The 27,857-nt window shown below is 39.1% G+C and overlaps 2 protein-coding genes across 4 annotated transcripts in view; both read left to right on the top strand.

The window, feature by feature from the left end:
- The window catches only part of LOC101738626 (leucine-rich repeat-containing protein let-4), a 159,271-nt gene that overhangs the window by 30,791 nt on the left and 100,623 nt on the right, over positions 1-27,857 (top strand). The gene's annotated exons all lie outside the window — the stretch shown is intronic.
- Positions 1,048-6,114, top strand: LOC110386073 (piggyBac transposable element-derived protein 4-like). 2 transcript variants are annotated; one of them, XM_038013233.2, is made up of 7 exons: positions 1,048-1,412; positions 1,950-2,120; positions 2,599-2,685; positions 2,789-2,863; positions 2,944-3,087; positions 3,179-3,249; positions 3,441-6,114. In XM_038013233.2, the coding sequence occupies exons 1-7, from the start codon at positions 1,405-1,407 to the stop codon at positions 5,186-5,188; spliced, it is 2,304 nt and encodes a 767-aa protein (XP_037869161.1). In that variant the 5' UTR covers positions 1,048-1,404; the 3' UTR covers positions 5,189-6,114. The 2 variants fall into 2 exon arrangements, with proteins under 2 accessions (XP_037869161.1, XP_037869162.1); XM_038013234.2 differs by lacking the exon at positions 1,950-2,120 and having other exon boundaries at positions 1,049-1,412.

The following is a 27,857-nucleotide window of genomic DNA, read 5'->3' as shown; positions in this document are numbered from 1 at the left end:
GTTACCCCGGTTTGGGAATCGAACCCACGACCCTCGGCGCAACAGTGAGGAGGTAACCACTGCACCACCGAGCTAGTCCATTGTACATGACTTTTTTGTTTCGATAGCAGGCAGGCAGCGGCTAAGCTCTGTTGGTAGGCAGCAGCTAGGCTCTGCTTCTGGCATTGCTGAAGTCCATGGGCGACGGTAACCACTCAACATCAGGTGGGCCATAAAAAAAAATCACTAGTTCTATCACGGTTCTATCTACGTGTCACTATGTATGTATTTACAATACAACAATATTGCCTTGTTTAGCACCAAACATAAGGCGTATTTCGCATGCAACAAAATAAACTTATTAAACCGAGGCACCTATCAGTCTGGGAATCCTGTTGTTTTTAACGTACAAGTGTATGTTACCAAGCGTGATATTAAACGTTCCAATGGAACCTCACGTACAGCGCTTAAAGCTTCAATTAAGCTTCTGGGACTAGGACAACCTCGATTGTAGATATTCGTTATTAATAGAATATCCCAAATTCAAAGTTTCACGATTCGTTACATTACGGAGGTCGTTTTATGAATTAACAATGTAATAGGGTTTATTAACTAAATAATAACAAAACTGGTTTTATTAAATCAAAGAAATAGTAATATTAAGGATAGTTAACCGTAAATGCTCATTTAATTTAAATTATTACAGAACCTCATTAGTTTCAGGCATTAACGGAGTCCGCTGCTACAGTTCAAAAACATTTTTAATCTATGTCTGACACAGAATTGCTATTAAATTTAAAGTAATGATTTAAATAATAATAAAACTGATTTTATTAAAATCAAAGAGATAGTAATATTAAGGCAAATGAAAATAGTTAACCGTAAATGCTCATTTAATTTAAATTATTATAGGACCTCATTAGTTTCAGGCATTAACGGAGTCCGCTGCTACAGCTCAAAAACATTTATATTCTATTCCTGACACATAATTTCTATTTCATTAAATTTAGTGGTTTAAATAATACCAAAACTGATTTTATTAAAATCAAAAAGTATTAACCCTTCCTATGGCAGACGCCATCGGAAAAAATGTGCCATGGTGGCAGCCTCCCGCTCCGGTCATGATAAAATAAACGCTTAGCTGGCAGGCGACCGGAACGGTCAGTAATTTGATGCCGCTGTTTTCATTCGAAAAGCGCACTTTAAAACACGTTCTGCAGTGTTCTAACGCATACAACTGCTAGAACGTTAAACAAAGACAAAATATAGACGCTTTCTTAAGTAAACTTACATATGTTTTTAAGAAAAAAAACCTCATTGTTCCGGACTTGCTAACGCGGAGTAGTTGGAAGTGTTTGTGCGTCTATTTTCAAGTGTTTTTAAGTGGTTGACGACAGTATAACGAGATAAAGTTTTGAAAAAGCGATGGAAAGGTATGTAATAAGCATATTTCTTTGTTTTTGTACGTGTTTTGACACGCTTTTCGTGGTAAAACATTGATATCTAACACCTACTCAGGCTTAGCACACGCTCATGTCGGCCAAACAAACCATTCATTTAGCACCAAATATTGGTAGATTTGTGTAATTTATGGAAACAATGAAATAATTACTTAACTATTAACCTTTTCCAAATTGTAAATTTATTCAAATCTTTCATTAATTAGAGAAATATCGAATAAAATAACACGCGTCCCTCCACTGACCGGACCGGGACGATGACAGTTAGGTTATTTCGGGCAACGCGGCCATTTTGTTCGCTCGCTATCATAATATGGATAAGACTATTGGATCTACTTTTATATGGTGTTTGGTTTGCTTTGACAAATAATTTGGAAAACTTTTTTTTTATTTCTTTCTTTTTTTATTCTTTTGCACTTGCGCTTTATTTAAAACTAATTTGAATGTCTTTTTCCTGCACCCAGTTAACTGCATGTGGCTTATGTTGCGCTTTTGATTGGATTTTCATAGTGAGAGAAGTTTGCGGGTGAGGGGAGGCAGTGCAAGAGCAACAGGCGTGCGCACTCGCGGAGGTCGTTCGAGTGTTGCCACACGTGGTGGTTCACGAAAAGGAAGGGTACGAGGTAGAGGAAGGGGGTGCCCGCGGTCTTCTGTTGAACAGAGGCCGTCGGCAAGTTGCGCGTTAGTATTTTGTTTTTAATGGAACTTCAATTTTAAGTACTTGTTAGGGTTCCGTACCCAAACGGGACCCTATTACTAAGACTTCGCTGTCTGTCTGTCACTAGGCTGTATCTCAAGAACTGTGATAGCTAGAGAGTTGAATTTTTCACAGATCATGTATTTCTGTGGCTGCAATATTAAAAACAAAATAAAATAATTATTAAGGGGGGCTCGCATACAACATAGGTGATATTTTGTTACTTTTTGCTCGATATTAATAATAATGGTACGGAACCCTTCGTGTGCGAGGCCGATTCGCACTTTTTTAAGTTTTTTTTATATTTATTAGCCAGTTTTTTTATATTTATGTAGTGACACTGCATCTCATGAGTAAATGTGCATTTATTTCATCATCATAATTAGCCTGAATCCACTGCTAGAAAAGCCTCTCCTCCATGACGCGATCTTCATTGTCTTATAAATGTGATTGTATTTACAGATTTAACCTTATTGCAATTGAGGATTTGCCCGCTGGGGAACCGATAGAGCAGGCATTGACGGAGCGAAGTAAGCGTTCATGGAACCCGTAAGTATCAATCCTCACCCAATTTATTTTTGATTTATTTGCCAACTTTATCACCATCATCATTTAGCTAACTGTCAATATTACAATACATTATTATTTTCAGCCGAAATTATGAACCTGACGGAGAGGACATTCCAGTAATTTTGTCTTCACCTGCGATTCCGCCATCACCGGCAATGTATATTTTTTTATCATAATAATTTATTATTAATATCGTGATAGTTGATTTTATAATACTTATAACGTATGATGTTTCAGGTACGTTGAATGTGGCGGCAGTGGTACGAGCACGCCATCTTCTAGATATAATATACAGATTTCTGTACATGGCAGCCGTAGTCCTTCGCCGTCACATAAACGTGTGCGTCGATCGCTTTGCCCAGACCAAGAACATGATATTACGTAAGTGGTATTTTTCATATTTCAATGTAGAAGAATGCGATGATGGGAGAGGAAGGTGTTGATTCTAAATGTATACTATTGTACTACACAGGAACAGAGATTCTATTTCATCGCTACGTCGACCGCTACGAGACTCTGAAATTTGCTACTTGTTGCACTATGGTAAGAATTTAATAAATGTAAATTTGCGATGTAAATTTATGTGCATGTTGGCACTAAATTACTAAATAATTAGTATAGGGCATAGGGCGATTTCAAATTAGCTATTGATAACATCTTACGCAAAGTTTTTTGTAATCACAAGCACAAGCTTACTTTTCTCAAGACCTAAACGTACTATTATATTCAATTAGGAAGTGACGACGATGACAGCGATGATGAGAGCCAGAATGATAACGACGAAATCGTTCCCATGATTATCCCCCGGGCAGCTGGAATACTGATGGACACTCCGGACGACGAGGAGATTGAGATTGACACGGCGGCGGCAACTAAACCTCTTGTGACATCTTCCTCGCCTTCCATCATTTCAGCACCTACATCACCAGCTCGTGATACCGGTATGAAGCCTAGTCATTTTTTTGAATTTGACTGGGGAACTTTCCCTGACTCTCCTATACCGCCAACAGAAAGGCGTGAATCTTTTAAGGAACACTCTGGTCCCACTGTCGCTGTAAGTGACCCTTACGAGATTTTTAGACTAATTTGGGACCAGGAGTTCATGGAATTTATTGTGCAGGAAACAAATAGATATGCCCAACAATTAGCTGCTGAAATGTTGGACGGCGGGGAATTACAGGCCTCCAGTAGGATTACAGAATGGAAAGAAACCAATGTAGACGAGTTATTGGTGTTCTTCGGAATATTACTGGCGATGGGAATCGTCATAAAGAACCGGGTTGAAGAGTACTGGAATACGGAACAAAACATCTTCTCCACTCCAGGTTTCAAAGTATATATGTCGCTTAGGAGGTTCCAGTTACTCAGCAGGTGCTTACATTTTAATAATTCCGAGAACTTGAGAAACCTCAACCTGGATCCCTCACAGGCAAAGCTTTTTAAAGTGGAGCCTGTGATTAGCCATTTGAATTCCAAGTTCACGGAATTATATATAATGAAGCAGAACATTGCTTTAGATGAATCGCTGCTGCAGTGGAAAGGTTGGTTGAACATCAACCAATTTATTCCAAACAAAGCTGCAGCAGTGGGCATAAAAACTTACGAAATATGTGAGTCGCAGACGGGGTATTTATGGCGATTTAAAATCCATGCCCATAAGGCTTCGCCTACAGTCTCAGAGGCTGATCCATTCACAGCGAGTACACCGGCGTTGGTTCTTAACCTTATCAAAGGTTTAGAACACAAAGGGTACACGTTGTGGATGGATAACTTCTACAATTCCCCAGCACTTGCCCGAAAACTCAAGTCGATTGGGTTTGATTGTGTCGGTACGTTGCGGACAAACCGCAAGTATGTCCCGACGGAACTGACCAATCTGAAAAAATCTCAGATGAAGCCCGGGCAAGTAGTAGGCTATACCAGTGGAGATGTCGATTGCATAATATGGAGAGATCAGAACCGCGTAGCGACGATCTCAACGTACCATGGCAATGCCGTCTCCACTAAAAACGGAGTAACAAAACTTATTTTGATACGTGACTACAACATCTGCATGGGTGGCGTGGATAAAAAAGATCAAATGTTGGCTGCATTCCCAATTGAACGCAAGAGGACACAAATTTGGTACAAGAAATTGTTTAAAAGGTTACTTAATGTTTCTGTGTTGAATGCCTATATCATACATAAACAGACCGCCACGGAGGTCTTGGACCACAGGGGCTTTAGAAAAAACCTGGTAGAATCCCTTTTGCGTAGGCATTCAATGAAAATGCAGCCATATGTCTTTTCTGCCAGGGTACAAGATACCATTTTCGAGGTGAGCCGCCATCACCCCGCCGAATATCCGCGGCTAACTTCATTAAACAGCACAAATCGCCATCGCCACCCATGTAAAGTGTGCGGCAAGCGCACGGTAACGTATTGCGTAGGTTGCGACAAACCTGTGTGCGTATTCACATGTTTTGTGAAACTTCACAATTAATATAATAATAGGGTAAGGCCAAATAATTTTATGTACCTATGTTAATTATTATTTCTTCTCAATTGTAAGTAGCCTACATGTTAACTTTTTTTAAGACTATCAAAACATTGTTGACATATTTCAAGAGTTTATTTTTTGTCTGATTTTTTGTCTTAAAATTTTTCGTCTTAAGTTCTTAAGAGTATTTTTTTGTCTGATTGTATGTACATTTTTTGTAAGAGTAAATTTGATTTAGAGAGAGAATTTGAATTTGATTTTTGATTTAATAATCTGAAAAAAAAACTTTTTATACATTTTTTTTTCTAAGAACAAATAAATAATATTCTGAAACAACAGAAATAATATAAATACAGTAACTGACCGGACCCGGTCATTCGCCAGACGGAGGGTAAAAAGTCGCATCCACGTTAAGACAGCCGTTTTCGCGTGCCATCTTAGTAAATAATTGTTGTTTTATTTCATCATTTTCTAATAAATGTTGTATGAAAACACCATCTTTATATCTTACAAGCCTTTTGCAAATTTATTCATGTTTTAGGAAATACATTATTAACTCATAAAAATAATTGAATACTACAGTACAGATCATTGTTTGAATATACCTATTTTTTCTTAGTTTACACAGGTTTTATTTGAATCTTAATATCTTTATAATCTTACATATTTCAGACGTAAATATTTAACACAATTGAGATTATGAACCAAACATCAATATAAACATACATTTCAATCTCACTTGATCAATATATTTCTCAGAACTAAGCTTGTAACATGAGCTATTTTCAACATCCGGCGCAAGATCTACCACTGCGGCCGATTTTTTGTAAACGTTCTACTGATATTTTTTTGTATAGAATGATGTGTAATTCTTAGGATTATGTTTTGAAATAGTGTTTGTCAAAGCAAATTAAATACAAATATGATCGCTTAGTTGTTTTATTAAATATTTCTGTCAGTATTTATACCTAAAATTGGAACAAAATCTAAATCTGCATATTTGACTTAAATTAATTTACTATTTTCACACCTTTGCAGTTATTATTAGTATAAAATATAATAGCTTCGTCCTTTGTGATTCTAAACCTATAGCATAATGCACTGGTTTTGAACAATAAAGCAGTTTAATTACAGTTTTTCTAAAAAGTATCTTCTAGAATTAAGGGGGAAGATAGACCTCTGCCAGACAAGGCTTTTTTTCCATTATGGCGGCCGCCAGATAATATAGCTGACCGGACCGGGACGCTGCCATACGAAAGGTTAAGGCAAATGAAAATAGTTAACCGTAAATGCTCATTTAATTCAAACTATTACAGAACCTCATTAGTTTCAGGCATTAACAGAGTCCGCTGCTACAGCTCAAGAACATTTGTATTCTACTCCTGACACAGGATTTTTATTACATTAAAAGTAATGGTTTAAATAATAACAAAACTGATGTTATTAAAATCAAAGAGATAGTAATATTAAGGCAAATGAAAATAGTTAACCGTAAATGCTCATTTAATTCAAACTATTACAGAACCTCATTAGTTTCAGGCATTAACGGAGTCCGCTGCTACAGCTCAAGAGCATTTGTATTCTATTCCTGACACAGAATTTCTATTACATTAAAAGTAATGGTTTTTCTTGCTTCGGCGATCTGCTCCAGTCGGTTAGCCTTTGATTATACAATTAAAACGAAAATGCTAGGAATAGTTATTACGCAGACATTATCGCTATTTCTGAGACTTTGTATCTCGGTATTAGAAAAGAGTTTTTATTTTATTGCTTAGATGGGTGGACGACACAGTCCACCTGGTGTTAAGTAGTTACTGGAGCCCATTGACATTTACAACGTAAATGCGCTACCCACCTTGAGATATATGTTCTAAGGTCTCAAGTATAGTTACAATTACTACCCCACCCATCAAACCGAAACGTCTTACTGCTTTACGGCAGAAATAGACAGGGTGGTGCTACCTACCCGCTCTGACTCACAAGTGGTCCTAGCATCAGTTACTGGTAGTTTCGAAACCATACCATGCCTCAAATGCTAATCTTGAAACTAAAACTGAAAAGCATAGGTTTTGTACTTAGTATCAATGCATGTGTAAATGCATAAGTGTTTCCCACAGTACCATCGCCGTTTAATTTGGAATTAAACAGGAGAGAATTGAAATGAAAGCTTATCTTATTTGCTTTGTGTGATATCAAGATTATGTGTACATGTTTTCATATGAATAATTAACATTGGAACTTAATACAAGTGATTCTCGATGGAACCATGTATTATAATATTTTATAGTAAACAATTGATCAAACAGGTATAATTTTGACCGTAGAACACCATTTATCAATCAATTTTGAATATACGGACCTATTACTATTTTGTAAAAGTATACTTAGGAAATTGTTATTCTTGGGTATTGTTTTAAAAGAAAGTAACGTCTTGTGTTGTGCCAATATCGGTGGTGATATGGGGGACAATAGAAAAAAAAATTTGAATTTAAAACAAGAATTATTCTCTTGTTGCCTTCAACCGTATTTACGGCAAAGAAATCTCTCAACAAACAAATGCTTATACAACCTTGAGATAAAAATTTCCCTCAACCTCAAAAATAATTTTGAAATAATTACTTAAAACATTAGCTGCAGCTAAAGACGTTCACACCGTCGTATTTAGTTTATTTTATCGCAATCTAAGTAGGACAAATTAAAATCAAAAATAAAAATAACACAGTAAAACTTTATCTTTGTAGAAAAAATGCTTCGAGTTTAGGAAATAGTGAGTTCCGGCCACGCGTTCTTAAATTCCTTAAAATAACACAGCCTTAGAGCAAAAACAAAGCTACAAAAAGCTTTGGTAAGAACACCGTGGTTCACTTAGACATTCATATTCCATGCATTGTAATCTCAAACAGTAGAAATGGTCTCAAAAAATACCCCATTAAAACAGATTTTCCAACCGCGTCATCTTATTCAAATCATTCTCAAGCAACACACATTACCCGCCTGCGTTGTGTACTCGAACGAACATGTCTCCGGTCTAGTTATACGTATTAAGATTGTAAGCTCAAAGGGAATACCGAGACGGAATCATATGCAGGATGACTATGTTACTACAATAATAAACAACTTGCGAGGGCATTTGTATTTCTATTATGGCTAGAATAATATGTATCTCCACATTAGTTACGAATTTTTTTAAACGCTATTTTTGTTTATTAACAATTTCAGGTACTGGAATTAAGGTAAATGTTATTCTAAATTGTATTTATTGCTCTAATTATTTGATAATGCAAGTTTAATTTATAACTAGTCAGGTCATAAGTATTGTCACACAGTAAAAACTTTTCTTTTAAAATGCTGGCCACAAAAAAGTTTATTGAATTCTGATTTATTAAATTTTCGAATTGTTCATGAAAATAAAAATGTATACTTTTAGAATTTTACTTATTTTTAAATATGGAGTGAACGCTTAAAGAAGACCGTGTTGCAGTTATTGCGTTGCATCGTTGCGGTTACGCGCCAATTCAAATTTTTAACATACTGAAAAATTTGAATATAACCAAAAGATTCGTTTATCGTACCATCAAACGATACAATGAAGACTCTAGTGTAGATGACAGGTCAAGAAGTGGTCGCCCTCGGTTTGTTAGGACTCCAGCAGTGATAAAAGCTCTGAAGGCGCGAATTCAAAGAAATCCCAAACGTAAGCAGAAACTGTTGGCCCTTCAGATGGGGTTAAGCAGAACCACGGTGAAAAGGGTGTTAAATGAAGACTTAGGGCTTCGGGCATATCGAAGAAAAACAGGACATCGTTTGAATGCTCGTCTAATGGACCTGAGACTAAAGAGATGCCGCGCTTTGTTGAAGCGGTACGCGGGAAAAAAATATCGGAAAATTCTTTTTTCGGATGAAAAAATGTTTACGGTAGAAGAGAGCTACAACAAACAAAATGATAAGGTGTACGTACACAGTAGTGAAGAAGCGAGCAACCGTATTCCGCGTGTCCAACGAGGTCATTTTCCATCCTCGCTCATGGTATTATGGTTGGGAGTTTCTTATTGGGGCTTAACAGAGGTACATTTTTGTGAGAAAGGTGTAAAAACGAATGCAGTTGTGTATCAAAATACAGTCCTGACGAACCTTGTGGCTCCTGTTTCTCATACCATCTTCAATAACAGGCACTGAGTATTCCAACAAGATTCGGCGCCAGCTCATAGAGCGAAGAGCACACAAGACTGGCTGGCGGCGCGTGAAATCGACTTCATCCGGCACGAAGACTGGCCCTCCTCCAGTCCAGATTTGAATCCGTTAGATTACAAGATATGGCAACACTTGGAGGAAAAGGCGTGCTCAAAGCCTCATCCCAATTTGGAGTCACTCAAGACATCCTTGATTAAAGCAGCCGCCGATATTGACATGGATCTCGTTCGTGCTGCGATAGACGACTGGCCGCGCAGATTGAAGGCCTGTATTCAAAATCACGGAGGTCATTTTGAATAAACTTTAGTGTCATAAGAATCTATGTTTTGTTAAGTTCATTTTGGTATATGAATGGTTACATAATGAATAAACTTGTTTCAATTATTTTACATTAAACATGTGACAGAATTTATGACCTGAATAGGTATGTAGGGGAGCGAGGGGCTTGTTGAAACAGTTTTCATGAAAACTAATATTTATTAAGATCCATTTATGAAATTGCTACTAAATAAAGATGGGTGGATACTGTAACTCTACCAAATCAAGTAAATATAATACCATAACTGTTGGTCATTATTTTACAATCAATTATTTTCTAGAAGAAGTGCGGTGTTACAACTTACCTCGTGCTAGGGGCAAGTTGTAACGTCTTTCTTTTTTTTATTGCCCTTGTAGACAAGCACACGGCCCACCTGATGGTGATGGTTATCGTCACCCATGGACTTCAGCAATGCCAGGGACAGAGCCAAGCCGCTGTCTACCGGGACAAGTAGTAACGACAAAAAAAAACAATATACCTTTAATCATTTATTCTTTATGAATTTTTTTAAAATTTACGTCTTTCTAAAGTATGTAATTTATGTGTTTTATAATTTTTTGTTAATTTAAGTGATCGAAAACAATAAGTCAGTCGAATGAACTTATTAGTATTAATTTCAGTAGGACAAATTCATGGGGAAATTCATTTCAACACCATTAAAATTTGGTTGTAGCTTCTTGACAGTTAAGCCTTTTTTTTGCAAAGATTCACCTTTTTAATATTATTCATTTTATTTTTATTTTATTTAGTAGTTTGAGACTATTTCGATAATTAAAATAAAAATGTTTAACTTTTTAATACAAAAAAAATTTTTTTTAATCACGGGATCAACAAACTCTTGTTAATGATGTTTTAACACTGAATCAATACACTGAATGAATACAGCTCAGTAACTCAGATTACCATATATCACAGATAAACACAATACTTTTTCTATTTTTAAATATTCATTCTATTTCAAGAACTAGTACGTATGTATTTATGCTGTATCTAGAGCATGTTTCTAAAGGTTAATCTACATAACATACGTTGTGTATGAGCATGTATTTTTAACGGTACAGAAAAGAATATTTTTACGCAAATCGTTCGCAAAGGAGTGTACAAACTATAAATATAGGATTATATTTAGTATCTTAAAGTACACGATTTGTTGTTTTAGTTTTTTCAAGTGGTTTAGAAAATTGTCTGTCAATGTAGGTATACGTATTTTTTTAACCAACGTCCATTATTTCCTTTTTATTGTGTTTTTATTCTTCATTTGGGTCATCGTGCTACACAAAACAGACCTCGGCGTGAGCTCCTCTCTCTACCCGGGTATGAGCTCCCTGCTATATTGAGCAGGGGTGGGTATTTTTATAAAAAAATTACTCGTGGTGAAATTCTTACGTAAAGTAAAATAGTTGTAAAACTCAAACGTAGCTAGCTCATAAGCTAATGAACGCGTAAAATAAAAAAGAGATGGAGATCTGGCAATCTGTAATGCAGTTGGTCCTACCGAACTTCTAATAGAATCCTGTCTCTATAGCAATAAACTCTGTCAATTTAATAGCATTTCATATTCTTATTATCTATATTATTTACTACTTATTATTATTTATTACTTATTATTTAATGCGTGTTTAAATTGTGAACCAGTTTTGCATGTATCGTGAACATTAGCAACCCCATCTGATATTTTCATTGCAATAAATGGAATTTGCCTAAAATGAAATGTCTATGGACTCCGGCCATCACTGAATGCCAGGTGGATCGTGAGCTAGTCTACCGGTTTGGAAAAATAAACAAAATATATTTATTGCTTAGATACTATTTATTAACTTACTGAACCTACACGATTTGACAAAAATATACACTGTAACCATAAAATACAAACGTAAAATATACACTGTAATGCAAATTAATGAAAAAGAAAACTATATAATATGTTTTTTAGAAGAAAATGTATTAACTGTATTCTATGTATTATATATTTGTAGCAGTCTATGCTTAATAGAAACGCCCACACGAGGTGTTAATAGATTTGCTATTTTCAGATATCTGAGCCGAAACATCTGAATGGTTAGTGGGTAGACTTGTGAATTATTTTGAAAACAATGCGAGCTCACGGTTTTTTTTTTTTTTTTTTTTTTTTTTTTTTTTTTTTTTTTTTTTTTTTTTTTTTTTTTTTTTTTTTTTTTTTTTTTTTTTTGTACCTAGATATTATTTAATATATCCGAAGATAAACTCATAGAATTGTTTTATTGTCAGTTAAAAAATTCTAGAAATGTAAAATTTTTGGTTTTTATAGGTACATATAAATATATAATTATATTTAATAATTATTATAATAAAATATTACTTACCTTTGTTTGTCAACGTTTACCATTTTGTAGGGTTTTACTAAATAGTTAACATAATAACAACTACATCTACAGTTGAATCTCGCTTACAATAATAATAATGTTGTCCTCATTAAATTGCTCACCGATTGAACAAACAAAAATATTAGCTTTGTTTTCTGCTGCTTTTTGCAATAATATTTTGTGGGAAATTAACAAGCGGCAACATCAATTACAATATGCTGGAATCAATAAAATGTCATGACATGATATTAGCATATACATTTGTATCTTAAAGCAGAAACTTGTCTCCTGTTTTACTGGTGGTAGGACCTCTTGTGAGGCTGCACGGGTAGGTACCACTGCCCCGCTTATTTCTGCCGTGAAGCAGTAATGCGTTTCGGTTTGAAGGGTGGGGCAGCCGTTGTAACTATACTTGAGACCTTAGAACTTATAACTCAAGGTGGGTGGCGCATTTACGTTGTGGATGTCTACGGGCTCCAGTAACCACTTAATACCAGGTGGGCTGTGAGCTCGTCCACACATCTAAGCAATGAAAAAAAAAAAAAACAGATCATCCCGATCCATTCCCAATGCTTGATGCCAATAATCTGCCCAAGATTTTGAAGTGCAAATTATTTCTCTTCGGATTTTCTCAGTGGTAGGCTTCTCTTATTAAGGCAGATGTTATCAAACAATCTCAGGCTGTGCCCCGTGAGCTTGCCACGACTCACAGTGAAGCAAAAATAGCTCCTCAAGGCTACCGGCATAAATGTAGACAAAACAAATAAAAATAAAATTGTATAACGGCCGTTCCATTTGTTAAAGAAAATTTATGAATAATTAACAGCGAAATAGGCATGAAGCTCATAAATAACCGTATAAGTCACTACAAGAGTAATTAAGCAAATTGATAAATTTTAGAAGTTACGCGATGTTATTTATGGTGGGAGTCATTGATCAACAATAATAATAAAAAAATACTATCACTGGCCACAAGAACGAATCGAAAATACAGCTTGAACACACATTGTGAGTCCACGCGGGTAGGTACCACTGCCCCGCTTATTTCTGCCGTGAAGCAGTAATGCGTTTCGGTTTGAAGGGTGGGGCAGCCGTTGTAACTATACTGAGACCTTAGAACTTATATCTCAAGGTGGGTGGCGCATTAACGTTGTAGATGTCTCTGGACTCCAGTAACCACTTAACACCAGGTGGGCTGTGAGCTCGCCCACCCATCTAAGCAATAAAAAAAAAAAAAAAAAAAAAAAAACATTAATCTCTCAAAGCTTACACACACAAGAATAATCATTTTGCTAATAACCGTGACAGCGCCGCAAAAGAAACCAGACGCGACCCGAACGACAGTGAAGCGAAAAAGCTAATACATTAGCTCTCATCTGTTCATGAAAGTAGCTCTTACAATAACGTTCTAAAAGTTTCCATCCGTAGACGTAAACTGGAAATGCTCAGAACATTTTATAGAACTAAGTAAGCGCCTTTTGTTTAGTTTGCCTTATTACTTACCTAGAACTTGACCGGGGATTCTTTTGGCAGTATTTTATACGTGGAGAAAACAAAATGATAACCCTAAGGACATTGCAATTACAGGATGTGTGATATTTAGCATAGTTAAAAGTTCCTATGAAGAATCGTACAAAAGAATATATTAAATAACTAGCTGACCCGGCAGACTTCGTAGTGCCTCAATCGATAAATAAAAGACCTAAACTTTTGTATAAAATTAACTTAAAACAAACAAAATTGTTATTTTTTATTTAATTCCGAGCATTTTCATATTTATCTACCTTTTAAACCTTCTCTGGACTACCACAAATAATTCAAGACCAAAATTAGCCAAATCGGTCCAGCCGTTCTCGAGTTTTAGCGAGACTAATGAACAGCAATTCATTTATATTTATTTATATAGATAATAAATGAAATAAAATTATCTGTTTCAAATGCGTTTAATAACATAAAAACACGTATTATTTATGTTCTAAAACTATATTTAACGATGGAATACGAAAATATGAATGCGACTAAATGAGCGAGTAGTTACGATTATAGTCATAACTGTATTTTATTTCAAAATCAAACTTACTCGAAAAACCGAATGGTGCAGTTTTATTTTTTAACAAAATGAACCCGGCGATTCCGCTTAACATTCTGTTACTCCAGGAATGATGGTAATTCAATAGATCTTATCTTGCACTGTAGAGGCTGGGGCAAGTGTTGCGACACCTCGACCCTTCGGATCGTTCAACCTTGCCCTCTACTACATATAACATCATATAATATACACAGTATTAAGTAGTAATTCGAGCGTAATAGAAAAACTCATCCTGTTTAAGCATAATATTTAGTTTACAATACGTATTATTAATGTGTTATTATTATTATTTTTTTAAATTTTTATTTTCTCAGCTTATGCTGGTAGTACTTTAGTGACATTTACGGACTCGGTCAAGTAAATGTCACGGTTTCTTGGGGTTGGCTAACTATTGCGTTATGTGGTTGATCATATTCTATTTGCAGAAACTTTCGTACAATTCTGCACGTGTTTAATATAGCAGCTTTTTGAAGAAGTATGTAGGTGTTAGGTTTTAGGTCAAGGAGCTTCAAACCATGATGTATATGTTTTGGAATAACACCAGTTGTGGACAATACTAGAGGGACAATGTATACTTTTTGTTGTTTCCAGATTCTTAAAACTTCATCCCTAAGGTCTGCATATTTGTGTATTTTTTCTGCTATTGTTTTTTGTAGGTTGTGAGTGTTAGGGACAGCTATATCGATCAGGTAAGTGATTTTATTTATTTTGTCTCGTACGGTAATATCGGGACGGTTGTAGTGTATGGTTCTATCGGTTAGTATTGCGCGGTCATAGTAAATTTTATGAGTGCTATTTTCCAAAACTGTTTTAGGAGTGTATTGATAGTATGGTGTATGTGTGTCCGGGATGAGTTCATATTTGAGAGCTAGTCTTTGATGTATAATGTTTGCAATTTGATTATGTCTATGTGTGTAGTCTGTTTGTGCAAGATTAGGGCATGCTCCAGTGATATGTTGAATAGTTTCTGGTTGGTTGTGACATTTTCTACATCTATCGTCTGTTACTGTAGAGTCTTTGATAATATGTTTTTTATAGTTCTTAGTGTTAATGATTTGGTCCTGGATTGCTATAATGAAGCCTTCAGTTTCTGGAAATAGAAATCCAAGAGTGAGCCATTTATTTGATGCTGATTTGTCTATGTGCGGTTGTTCGAGATCTTGAGGATGTCGGCCATGGAGTGTTTTCTTTTTCCATTGTTCTATTTTACAGTTTTCAGAGTTATTTTCTACATTATCTACTTCCAAATTTTGGGTTAGGTTTAGCGGTGTGTGGTTCAGATCATTACTAACTATTGCTTTGTGGATTTGACTACTGCTAGATTTTTCAAAGAAAAATGATCGTAATTTAGATATTTGTGTGGTCCATAGGGTAAATATGTCGATAAGGCCCCTTCCTCCATCCTGTCTTTTGATTGTCACTCTTTCTATGGCAGATTTTGGATGTAGGCAATTGTGTTTAGTAAGTATAGTTCTTGTTGCTATTTGTATATTATTGATATCTGTTTTAGTCCATTTTATGATCCCAAAGGAGTAGGTTAATATAGGTATCGCATATGTGTTTATTGCTTTTATTAAGTTTTTAGCAGCTAAGTTACTTTTACTTAAAATATGTACCCTATGCTTATACTCATCCCTTAAAGAGCTTTTCAATTTATTATGGTCTATTCCTTTTGATTGCTGGTATCCTAAGTATTTATACAACTCATTCGGTTCCATAGCTGTAATTATTTCATCTCGACTTACTGTGTAATTGCCTGGCTGGATCTTTCCTTTTGCTATATGAATAGTTTTGCACTTATCTAAACCAAATTGCATACCGATGTTTTTGCTAAAATTAGCCGTAGCGTCTATTAGTGATTTCATTTCTTTTGCTGTTTTTGAATATAGCTTTATGTCATCCATGTAAATTAAATGTGATATACAAGTTTCAGTGCTATCATGCTTTAATCTATATCCGGCGTTGCAATTCTGCAATATCTGTGATATAGGGTTTAGGGCGAGACAAAACCACAGAGGACTCAGGGAGTCACCTTGATATATACCCTTTTTTATTACTATTTCTCTACTAGTGATTGTGTTTAGGTGAAGTGTCGTTTTCCAGAGAGGCATTATGTTTTTGAGAAAGTCTATTATAACAGGGTTAATTTTGTATATTTTTAGAACGTATAGTAACCAGGAATGTGGAATACTATCAAAAGCTTTTTTGTAATCTATATATGTACAGTGTAAATTTCTTTTATTGGTAGCTGCGTGTCTATGAATTACAGAGTCGATAATAAGTTGCTCCTTACATCCCATATTGTCTCTTCTACACCCCTTTTGTTCCTCAGCGAGAATACTGTGCTGTTCTATGTGAGTGGTAAGTTTTTGGGCTATAGCTGATGTGAGAATTTTGTATATTGTAGGTAAGCAAGTTATGGGTCTATATTGTGATGGTTGTGATGTGTATTTGCCTTTAGGTAGCATGTATGTTATACCTTTAGCTATGAATGGGGGTGTGCTTTGTTGTCCGTGAATAATGCTGGTAAAATTTTTTGCTATTATTTTGTGAAGTGTAGTGAATTTTTTGTACCAGTAATTGTGAATCCTATCTATTCCTGGTGATTTCCAGTTATGTAACCTGCTTGTGACGAATCTTATATCAGATTCCGTTATGTCTTTGAATTGCATTTCATCTATGCCTTCCCACTTTCTTTCTTCCTCGGTTATCCATGGTGCTTCCTCGTTGTGGTGTACTTCTGTCTCCCAAATACCTGCCCAGAATTCTTCCAAATTATGTATTGCTGGAGTTTCTATGTTACTATTTGTCAGGTTTTCTTTATTTGTATTCAGGTTTCTATAAAATATTTTTTCGTTGGTATGGAACAGTTTATTGTCGTTTTTTCGTTGAAGTGCTTTTTTATATCTAGCTAGTCTGTGCGATTTTAGTGCTAACTTTTGTTTTAGTGTGTCCAGAGCGTCTTCGGGTCTTTTATTGTTATTGTCATGACCGGTGTGTATCCTATTGTTAGTTATAATTTTGTTCACCGTATCTACTATCTTTTTTGATCTATTATTATTTAAATATTGTGTTAGTCTACCGATATTGGATCTAAGTTGCGTTATATCTCTTTCCAGTCTATCTTGCCAAGCTGGCTTTTTATTAATGCGTTGGGGTTTGGGTTGTGATTCGGTGTTATATCCAAGCTCTCGTGTTATTACTAGGGCACTACAATATATAAGTGTATGAATATCGGTTAATTGTGATTCATCAGTGAAAAACTCAGGTAGTAAGGTATTATTAAAAAACTGAGTTAATTTGGCAAGACGCAAACTATATTTTAGCTTAGGGAGTCGAGGTCTGAGTGTAGGATCTAAACCCGCAAATTCTATTATAGCTGTTTGTAAATTTTCTTTGAATTTTTCCGTGGATGAATCTGGGAGGACTGAAGTCTGTAAAGTTTCTATTTCAGTCTCCATTAATAGTATAGTAGTTTCAGTTTGCGTTGATACGTGAGTACTAAATGGTGTTTGTGTTTCGGTTGCATTTAGGTAGTTGTAGGGTGATTGTGTACTTGTTACCACTGTTTGTCGCGGAGTTTGGTCTGTACTGTTAATTATTTGCAGCTCGGCAAGTGATGGCTGTGTATGTAGGGAGATATCTACTTGTTCTAGTTCTAGCTTAACTTCTTCTTTTATTTGTTCTAATTTTTCATTGGTAAGCATTCTATTTCTAATAATAACTCGCCTTTGGTCTGAAACTCGTTGTTCTGAAACCATAACGTGGGGGTACTGTCTTAAAAAATGTTCATGTAGTAATTTCCTATATGTGGTCATATCTGTTCCTAATTTGGTGACGCGATAGTAGGTACGCATGATGAATATGTTTACATCTTCTGTCCATCTCATACGTACACGTGGTTTACCAGCCTTAGTGGACGCAGGTAAAAGGGTATTCACCCCCTGCGCAACATCTAAGGCAGGTGTGGCTATAGGTGCAGTTTGTTGTTCGGAATTCAGATTGGCTGTAGCATTTTCGAGTGACCCGGAGGGAGCCCGCCTATTCAGCTCCTCTCCGCTGACGGTTCGTATGCTGCCACACCCAGCGTCAGCTCCAGGTGCGCCCCGGCGATCACCCCCGGGTAGCGGCCCTATACGTTTACTTTTTAAGCGCGTCTCCATATTTAATGGGTTGCCAGAGCCATGTTAGCCGTGCCAGTAGTTTCATATCACGTGTCCGCCCCCCACGTGAATCTGATGGTCGATTCGGACGTATGGTTGGAACTTCGGGGGGCTTATTATTATTATTATTATTATTATTATTATTATAATGCGTATTGAAATACTGAATATCTATACTAATCTATATTAATTTATAAATCTACAGTGATTTTTACAGATGTTCCGTTATAACTACTAAACCATGCATCCGATTGACTTGAAACTTGGTATCCATGTAGAAAATACATGTACTTAATGGATAGGCTAATATTTATATGAGTGTTGGACTTCCTGCACCAGTTGCGGGGGCGTTAATGATGGGAATCTTTGTGGGGGTGATAAATAATAATGTTAATTTTAAATGCCCAGCGAAGCGGACGGGTATAGCTACTTATTTAATAATAATTTGATGTTAGTACATCATTATTTCCTCACTTCTGTACGTCTCGACTATCTCAAGAGAGCAAAATAACGTCTTGAGAAAAATCTACAAAGCTACCTAGCCTACCTATGTCAGACAGATTTTTCTCTTTTGTTATATTAAAGAATGCGATGAACATTGTAGGTTAAGCCGGGGTTACAGTCGCAAAGAAAATCTGACGTAAATATTTATTCTACGTTGAAACGTATTAGCCAGTACGTTACATTTCAAAGGCAGGATTTATTTAAAAGGGTTTAAAAGGAAGCAGCCATGCGTTCCGATTTGAAGAGTAGGATAGCCATTAAAACCATGAACAATGTACACCTTTTGTCCTATACTGTTTCTTAAAATCATCATTATTTTGTATATATATTTTGAATTGATTTTAGAATGTTACGAGCTTTTTTTTATTGCTTAGATGGTTGCACGAGCTCACAGTTCACAGCCCACCTGGTGTTAAGTTGTTTACTGGAGCCCATGGGCATCTAAAACGTTAATGCGCCACCCACCTTGAGATATAAGTTCTAAGGTCTCAGTACACTTACAACGGCCGCCCCACCCTTCAAACCGAAACGCATTACTGCTTCACGGCAGAAATAGGCAAAGCGATGGTACCTACCCGCGCGGACTCACAAGAGGTTCTGCCACCAGTAATAAAACTGAACTGAACAATTATAAATTATTGTGACACTATCCTGACCATCGGAGCTGAGTTCATCCATATTATCTGGAACCGCTGCGTTCATCGACAGTGCGTTTCCAAAGATCTTTTTTGCCACGTACCACCCGGCTTTGGAATGAACTCCCCTCTACGGTGCTTTCCGAGCGCTAAGACGTCCTTCTTCAAACGAGGCTTGCGGAGAGTACTTAATGGTAGGCAGCGGCTTGGCTCTGCCCCTGGCATTGCTGACGTCCATGAATAATAATAAAAACTTCTTTTTCGAAGTATAGTTTTATATTTATCGTCGATGCTTCACATTTTATTACTCCTCTGTTATAATTTCCACATTCCAAATGGCTCGCCGTTCGCTTGCCATTCGGAATGCAACTTTAACGACTCGAACGTGCAGAGAAAAATTTTCAGTACTTATTCCAGATGAAAAACAGAACACTCGTCTCGTAAACTCAAACACGTTTTCAAATTTAAAACTCGCCAACTTTCACAATAAAGACGGCAAACACCCACATCCTTGTTCCCCCGGACGAGGTTTTAGAAATTCTTTCATACCTATTCAGGGGTAAATTTATTTTTATGAAAACAAAAAAGAAACCTCTAGATGGAAGGTGTGAAGGCAATGTTCCTGTTGTAATCTTGCGCGGTTTGCGCGAACTTTCGAGAAGTTCGCCCGGTTTGAGGTGCTCGAAGTAGATAATTGCTCCCGCGATAGACTGAAGTTACCCATATCGAGTTTTCTTGTTCTATGAACTTTTATATTTGGAGTTATAATTAGAGTATTAATAATGGGTTAAAGCATATACTATTCCGTATAATACAATTTATAAAACAGACTTGAAAGATAGAATATTTTTTCTCTCACTGTTTATGATTAAGCTGTCGAATCACTTTACTTTATTGTAATTAAACTTATAGTTACCATACGGATCCAGATCTTAAGTCTAACTGACGTATTTCAAATATAAAAGTTTCAACTAAATTAGTTTAAATGTTTTAAGACAGTTGAAAGAAGAGGCTTTCGTTACGTACATATTTATTACATGTTGACTTTTAACTTCCGTGATAAAGATTTAGAGCATCATGCAATCTATTTACGTATAAAAATCAATTACCTCGTGTATGACGGCGTAGCTTTCGAAGGCCCCTACCGGTTTGGCTCAGATGGTATTTTCTGTTGTGTTATAAAATTCAACATTTCGACATGATTCGTATAAAAGAATTCTTTAGAAAATCCACCGGATAATTTTATACAATTAGCACAACAGAAGGTGACCAGATCTCGAGTAAGATATAAGTCAGCCTAATTAACTGTGGTGAACCCCGATTCTCGCTCACGACTCGGTCGTGCGCGGACGTGCTTTCCGATCCGTGGCCCGCTTGCGAGCTGCGTCTCTGAACTCACAGCTGTGCTCGACAGTTTAGTGACCGTGAATACATTCTCGTTTACGACTCGGTTGTGTGTGAACGTGCCTTCCAATCCGTTGGCCGCTTGCGACCTACGCATCGGAATACACATTTGTGCGTGATAGTGTTGTGACCGTGAATACCCACCTCATACCAACTGTCTTTTTCAAGGCAACCAATCGCTACGATCAGGCTTCCTGTGGCACTCACAGGCTAGCGATTTCCTAACCCTTCCCAAAAACAACAGTCTTTTTCAAGACTAGACCCCCGCTCGCGATTCTGCCTGCTGTAGCACTATACAGCCCGAGCGGGTTCCTTTCCTTTTCCCCGCCGATTGCCGTTTTCACGGCATAGGCATTCCCCCCCCCTGCTCCTTGCTGTACTGCAGCACAGGGGGGTTACAAATCCTATCCGGGGCCTCGCCTTTCGGCGAGTTCAACAAAAGTCCCGGGGCCGCCCCCCCCGGGCAAGAAGACCGAAGATGAGCGAAGATTTTGTGTGTGACAGTGAAAGTGCTAGGGACATTGTCGGGTTCCTCCGGGATAGGTACCCGTCAATTAGGGCCGAGTATCTCAGCTATAGGGCCGCTCGTGGCAATCCCTCCCCCCCCGCGTCCGTCGCCGCGTTTCTCAACCGTGCCTCGGAGGCACGCCGCGCGCCCCCCGCCGCCGCGTCAAGTTCGAGCGCACGTTCCCACGATGCGGCTCACATACCACTGCGGCCACTACCGTGGATGTCCCAGGGCTCCGCGAAAACGCCCAACCCACCCAGCTCCGCGAACCGTCGGCCCAAAGACTTCGGCACCTTCAGTGCCGAAACCCGCCTTCGTGCCGGCTGCAGTTCCCACGGTCTCGGCGTGGAAAAAGCCGCTGCCGTATACGAAGGCGGGAACGGAAACCGCACCCCCGCCCCCGCTCGTGACACGCCCCGCGCCCCAGCCCCTGCTCGCACCTCGCCCCGCGCCCGCGTTCCGTCCCCCGCAACCCTCTGCCGTCAACGACTTCGCGCTCGTGCGTGACTTCGTCACTGCGGTGAACTTCGACCGTCTGCGATCGTTCGCAGACGCGATACGTAGGTCGGTAACCCCCGAACAGCGGCTCGCGGCCGCATTCGATCACATGGACGTCTACGAGTCCGTGTCGCGTACGTTATAAAAATCTTTACCGGTAACCAATGGCGCAAAAAGGTAGAGAAAAACCGTATTCCCTTACGTTAGCATTCTATAATGCTAACGGACTCGCGCGGCAACGCGATCAAATTTTTGAATTCCTCCGCGATAATCTTGTAGATATTCTATTAGTGCAGGAAACCTGTCTGAAGCCCTCGCGTCGCGACCCGAAAGTCGCGAATTACGTCATGGTTAGGAATGACAGACTCACCGCCTCCAAAGGCGGGACTGCCATTTACTATAGGCGGGCCCTGCACGTTGTCCCTCTCGATACTCCCTCGCTCTCACATATCGAGGCGTCAGTGTGCCGTATCTCGCTGACGGGACACCAGCCGATCGTCATCGCATCCGTTTATCTCCCCCCGGACAAGCCCCTCCTGAGCAGTGACATCGAGTCACTGTTCGGCATGGGAGACTCCGTCATCCTGGCAGGCGATTTAAATTGCCACCACACTAGGTGGAACTGCCATCGTACAAACGTTAACGGTAGGCGTCTTGACGCGTTTATAGACGACCTCACCTTTGAAATAGTCGGTCCCCCAACTTCAACATGTTATCCGTATAACATCGCGCTCCGTCCGAGCACTATAGACCTGGCATTGCTTAGGAACGTAACTCTGCGCTTGCGTTCCATCGAAGCAATGTCAGAGCTCGACTCAGACCACCGACCTGTCGTTATGCAGCTCGGTCGCCCTCACAACCCAGTCACTGTTACGAGGACCATGGTGGATTGGAATAAGCTGTGCACGTGCCTAGCCGACGCCGCTCCGCCAATCCTCCCTTACGGCCCGGATTCGAATCCATCCCCCGAGGACACCGTCGAATCCATAAACATCATTACCGATCACATCTCTTCCGCGATCATTAGATCTTCAAAAGAAGTCGATGTGGAGGACAGCTTCCACCGCATCAGACTGTCCCCCGATCTTAGGAATCTCTTAAGAGTTAGGAACGCGGCAATCCGGGCCTACGATCGTCTTCCCACGCCTTCAAACCGGATTCAGATGCGTCGTCTACAACGCGAAGTCCACTCCCGCTTAAGCGACGCGCGTAACGATAATTGGCATAGTTATTTAGAACAACTCGCGCCCTCCCACCAAGCATACTGGCGACTAGCTAGGACTCTCAAATCCGAAACTACCGCTACTATGCCTCCCCTCGTACGCCCTTCAGGCCAACCACCGGCATTCGATGACGATGACAAGGCTGAGCTGCTGGCCGATGCACTGCAAGAACAGTGCACCACCAGCACTCAACACGCGGATCCCGAACACACCGAGTTAGTCGACAGGGAGGTCGAGCGCAGAGCTTCCCTGCCGCCCTCGGACGCGTTACCCCCCATTACTACTGACGAAGTTAGAGACGCGATCCACAACCTCCAACCTAGGAAGGCACCCGGCTCCGACGGCATCCATAACCGCGCGCTAAAACTCTTGCCAGTCCAACTGATAGCAATGTTGGCTACAATTTTAAATGCCGCTATGACGCACTGCATCTTTCCCGCGGTGTGGAAAGAAGCGAACGTTATCGGTATACATAAGCCGGGCAAACCGACAAACGAAACTTCTAGTTACCGTCCGATTAGTCTCCTCTCGACGATAGGAAAAATTTACGAACGGCTCCTTAGGAAACGCCTCTGGGATTTTGTTACCGCGAACAAAATTCTCATAGACGAACAGTTCGGATTCCGCTCTAAACACTCGTGCGTACAACAAGTGCACCGCCTCACGGAGCACATTCTGATAGGACTAAATAGGCGTAAACAAATCCCGACCGGCGCCCTCTTCTTCGACATCGCGAAGGCGTTCGACAAAGTCTGGCACAACGGTTTAATTTACAAACTGTACAACATGGGAGTGCCAGACAGACTCGTGCTCATCATACGAGACTTCTTGTCGAACCGTTCGTTTCGATATCGAGTAGAGGGAACTCGTTCTCGTCCCCGTCAACTGACTGCCGGAGTCCCGCAAGGCTCCGCGCTCTCCCCGTTATTATTTAGTTTGTATATCAATGATATACCCCGGTCTCCGGAGACCCATCTAGCGCTCTTCGCCGATGACACGGCTATCTACTACTCGTGTAGGAAGATGTCGCTGCTTCATCGGCGACTCCAGATCGCAGTAGCCACCATGGGACAGTGGTTCCGGAAGTGGCGAATAGACATCAACCCCACGAAAAGCGCAGCGGTGCTCTTCAAAAGGGGTCGCCCTCCGAACATCACTTCGAGCATCCCACTCCGTAGTAGGCGCGCAAACACCTCCGCCGTTAGTCCCATCACTCTCTTTGGCCAGCCCATACCGTGGGTCTCGAAGGTCAAATATCTAGGCGTCACCCTCGACAGAGGGATGACATTCCGTCCCCATATAAAAACGGTACGCGACCGCGCCGCGTTTATTCTAGGACGACTCTATCCAATGCTTTGTAGTCGAAGCAAACTGTCCCTCCGCAATAAGGTAACTCTCTACAAAACTTGTATACGCCCCGTCATGACGTATGCAAGCGTAGTGTTCGCTCACTCAGCCCGCACTCACTTGAAATCCCTTCAGGTTATTCAATCACGATTCTGCAGGATAGCCGTCGGAGCACCATGGTTCCTTAGGAATGTGGATCTCCACGATGACCTGGAGCTCGACTCTCTTAGTAAGTATCTACAGTCGGCATCACTGCGCCATTTTGAGAAGGCGGCACGACATGAGAACCCTCTCATCGTAGCCGCTGGAAATTACATACCCGACCCAGTAGACCGAATGGTAAACCGTCGACGTCGCCCAAAGCACGTCATTACGGATCCTCCTGATCCATTAACGGTGCTTTTAGGCACCACAAGCACCGGTCACCGTCCTCGTCGAACCCGTCGCTTGCGACGAAGGGCTCGACGAGCGAACTAACCCATAGACACAGCCCACTGAGTTTCTCGCCGGATCTTCTCAGTGGGTCGCGTTTCCGATCCGGTGGTAGATTCTGCGAAGCACTGCTCTTGCTAGGGTCAGTGTTAGCAACTCTCCGGTTGAGCCCCGCGAGCTCACCTACTAACGTTAGGGCGAAGCTGAAATAGCCTCTCAAGGCTATCAGCATAGGTAGGAAAAAAAAAAAAAATGTGGTGAACCGCATTATGAGGTACAAGCGTACCAGAATCCTCTTTATTCCTGCCACGGAGTAGTCGTCTCCTCCGATTTGAATGGTAGGACAGTCACTGTACTATTAAATTAGGGAATCCCCCCCGTATTTCAAGATGGATGACAATGATGGTCGCCGTCTAGTGAGGCCATTAAAGAAATATAAAAGGACCTTCTTTATTATTAAGGTCAAATCAAGGTCAATCTTTTGAGCAATTCGTAATCAATACCTTCAATTATCATAGCCCCGTAATCAGAAAAAAAAACACAAATAAAATAGGACTACTCAAACATTTCTCGGAGAATTAAAATACATTATTCACTTGGTTTTATTAATATGCTAATGTTAATTACAAAGCTGAACATTTCAGTTTCACAATTCACCGTTATTTTCTTTTGAACATAAATTAGAAGTGCGATATAAAAGTTTGTAAGCTCGTTATTCGTTTGTGACCAAAGCTCTAATGCTGAGCACGTCTCCCGTTGGAAACTAATGGCTTATTTCAGAACTTTCTCTGAGATATAAATTAAAAATATCTCGTCACTTTTTTTGTTTGTCGTTGAATTAATTATCGCTGCACATCTAACATAATGTCACTGTGCATTTTTAAGCTATTGCATAGCTTCTAGCGGGTTTTGAGCGCGGCTACTGAATCAAGAAATTCCGTAACGAAAATAACCTGACACCCCACTACGCCTACTATGTAGCTAGCGTTCAACACATTCACACGTTGCACTGGTTTAGTGTTTGTGAATAAGCGCGCGGCGTGACGTCGCACTGCATGAGCATCATGAAAAGTCTGCCCATCTCTCTCTCACGCGCTGTAGCTTATGAGTGTGAAGGGGACAGTTAGTATTTTGCTTTTGTTAATGTTTATAAATATAGCGTGGTGTTATTTTTATTATTGTTTTAATATTAAATTATTATTGTCTAATTGTAATTGCATAAGTTGATAAAAAATGCTTTGCAATAGCTTTACCGCGGCAGTCCCCGAGTACCACGTCTTTTTTTTGCATACAACCTTTGTAATGGAAAAGTTTTGAGTTATTTCTATAACGGTATTTATAGCGCTTATGTTGAGGATTAATGCAAATACGTATTCCCTTAGTAAAATTACTACCCGCCCGCAGGATTTGAATACCGGTATAAGCGCATCGCTTGATATGCGTACATCGGGTATTTTATCTTTACGAACACGACTTCCGAATATCAGTTTCAAATACAATAAACATTTCATATTGTAAGCCTGAATTTCTTTTTTACTTTAATGGATGCCGGAAACATCACAAGAATAAGAGAGGTAGAGCAGTAGATAAATGAAGCAATCTTCTCATAAGACGGTTTTTTATTTTATTTTTTATTGCTTATATAGATGGACGAGCTCACAGCCCACCTGATGTTAAGTGGTTAATGGAGCCCATAGACATCTAGAACGTAAATGCGCCACCCACCTCGAGATATAAGTTCTAAGGTCTCAGTATAGTTACAGCGGCTGCCCCGCCCTTCAAACCGAAACGCATTACTGCTTCACGGCAGAAATAGGCGGGGCGGTGGCATCTACCCGTGCGGACTCACAAGAGGTCCTACCACCAATAATTACGCAAATTATAATTTTGCGGGTTTCATTTTTATTACACGATGTTATTCCTTCACCGTGGAAGTCAATCGTGGACATTAAACAAATTTTGTTGAGTACGTATTTCGTTAGAAAAATTGGTACCCGCCTGCGGGATTCGAACACTGGTGCATCGCTTCATACGAACGCACCGGACGTCTTATCCTTTAGGCCACGACGACTTAAAAACATTATTACAAACGTATTTAAAAAAAAACATTTCGCTGTAATTGAAAGTATTCGATCCATGCCGCTAGCAACGAAGAATCAGTCAACCTGAATATTATCACGTCTTTGAATGAAAATAAACTGTTATATTTTTGTGAGGATGTCATAAAATCTCCTACTTACGTCGATAATCCTCAATGCTGAGAGGGTCGTGGCCCACCGTAGTAACTTTCTTCTGGATTATCTTCTGCCAGCTCTGCCTATCCTCGGATGCGCAGATGGCATCGTGGACTGCGGTGTTGAGAATAGAGCGTATCTAGTTCGACTAGTACATTTGAAATATAACACTTGAGTCATTTTATTTTCTTTTGTAAACTATTTCATTGGTAAATAAAACTCAATATTGATTCAATAATTTTACTATTTATCTCTTTAATCGTTTATATATGAACATTCGAGAAAAAATATAAAAATAATAGGGATTATCCAAAGAAAGTAATAGAACTTAAACCAGCATTTTAAAGTTCTTGTCTGTATAGCTGTTTGTTTTACCACGCACATCACCAGAATTACTGAACAGATTTTCATGCAACTAATTTTTAGAATTAACCTTTATAGTATCAGAGTTTATAATTTACATAGCTGTTATTATCATTAATACGAAAATAGCTCTGTCTGTCTGTTATATTTTCACGATCAAGTTACTGAACCTATTTTGACCTGACCTGACCTGACGGAATTCAATATGGAAATAGTTCGAATCCTGAAATGAAATACTATAACCCACTGCTTAGCATGAGTTTCCGCCCACGCAATGTAAAGCTTAATAATAATAATAAATAAATAAGGACAAATTAATAAAATATTTAGACCTGGCCCACGAGACTACCGCCATGTGGCATGTTGATTCAACCATCATTGTTCCAATAGTTGTGTCGGTACACGGCTTGATGGCGAAAA

This window comes from Bombyx mori, chromosome 10 (genome assembly GCF_030269925.1).
Source record: "Bombyx mori chromosome 10, ASM3026992v2".
Lineage (NCBI taxonomy): Eukaryota > Metazoa > Arthropoda > Insecta > Lepidoptera > Bombycidae > Bombyx > Bombyx mori.
Note: the sequence above shows the minus strand (reverse complement) of the source record. Positions and strands in the feature narration are given on the sequence as shown.

Excerpts from the sequence above, each read along its gene's own strand:
- LOC110386073 (XM_038013233.2), top strand. Across the intron at positions 2,686-2,788 it reads AGTAAGCGTTCATGGAACCC|CCGAAATTATGAACCTGACG; the intron begins GTAAGTATCAAT and ends TATTATTTTCAG. Across the intron at positions 3,250-3,440 it reads TTGCTACTTGTTGCACTATG|GAAGTGACGACGATGACAGC; the intron begins GTAAGAATTTAA and ends ATATTCAATTAG.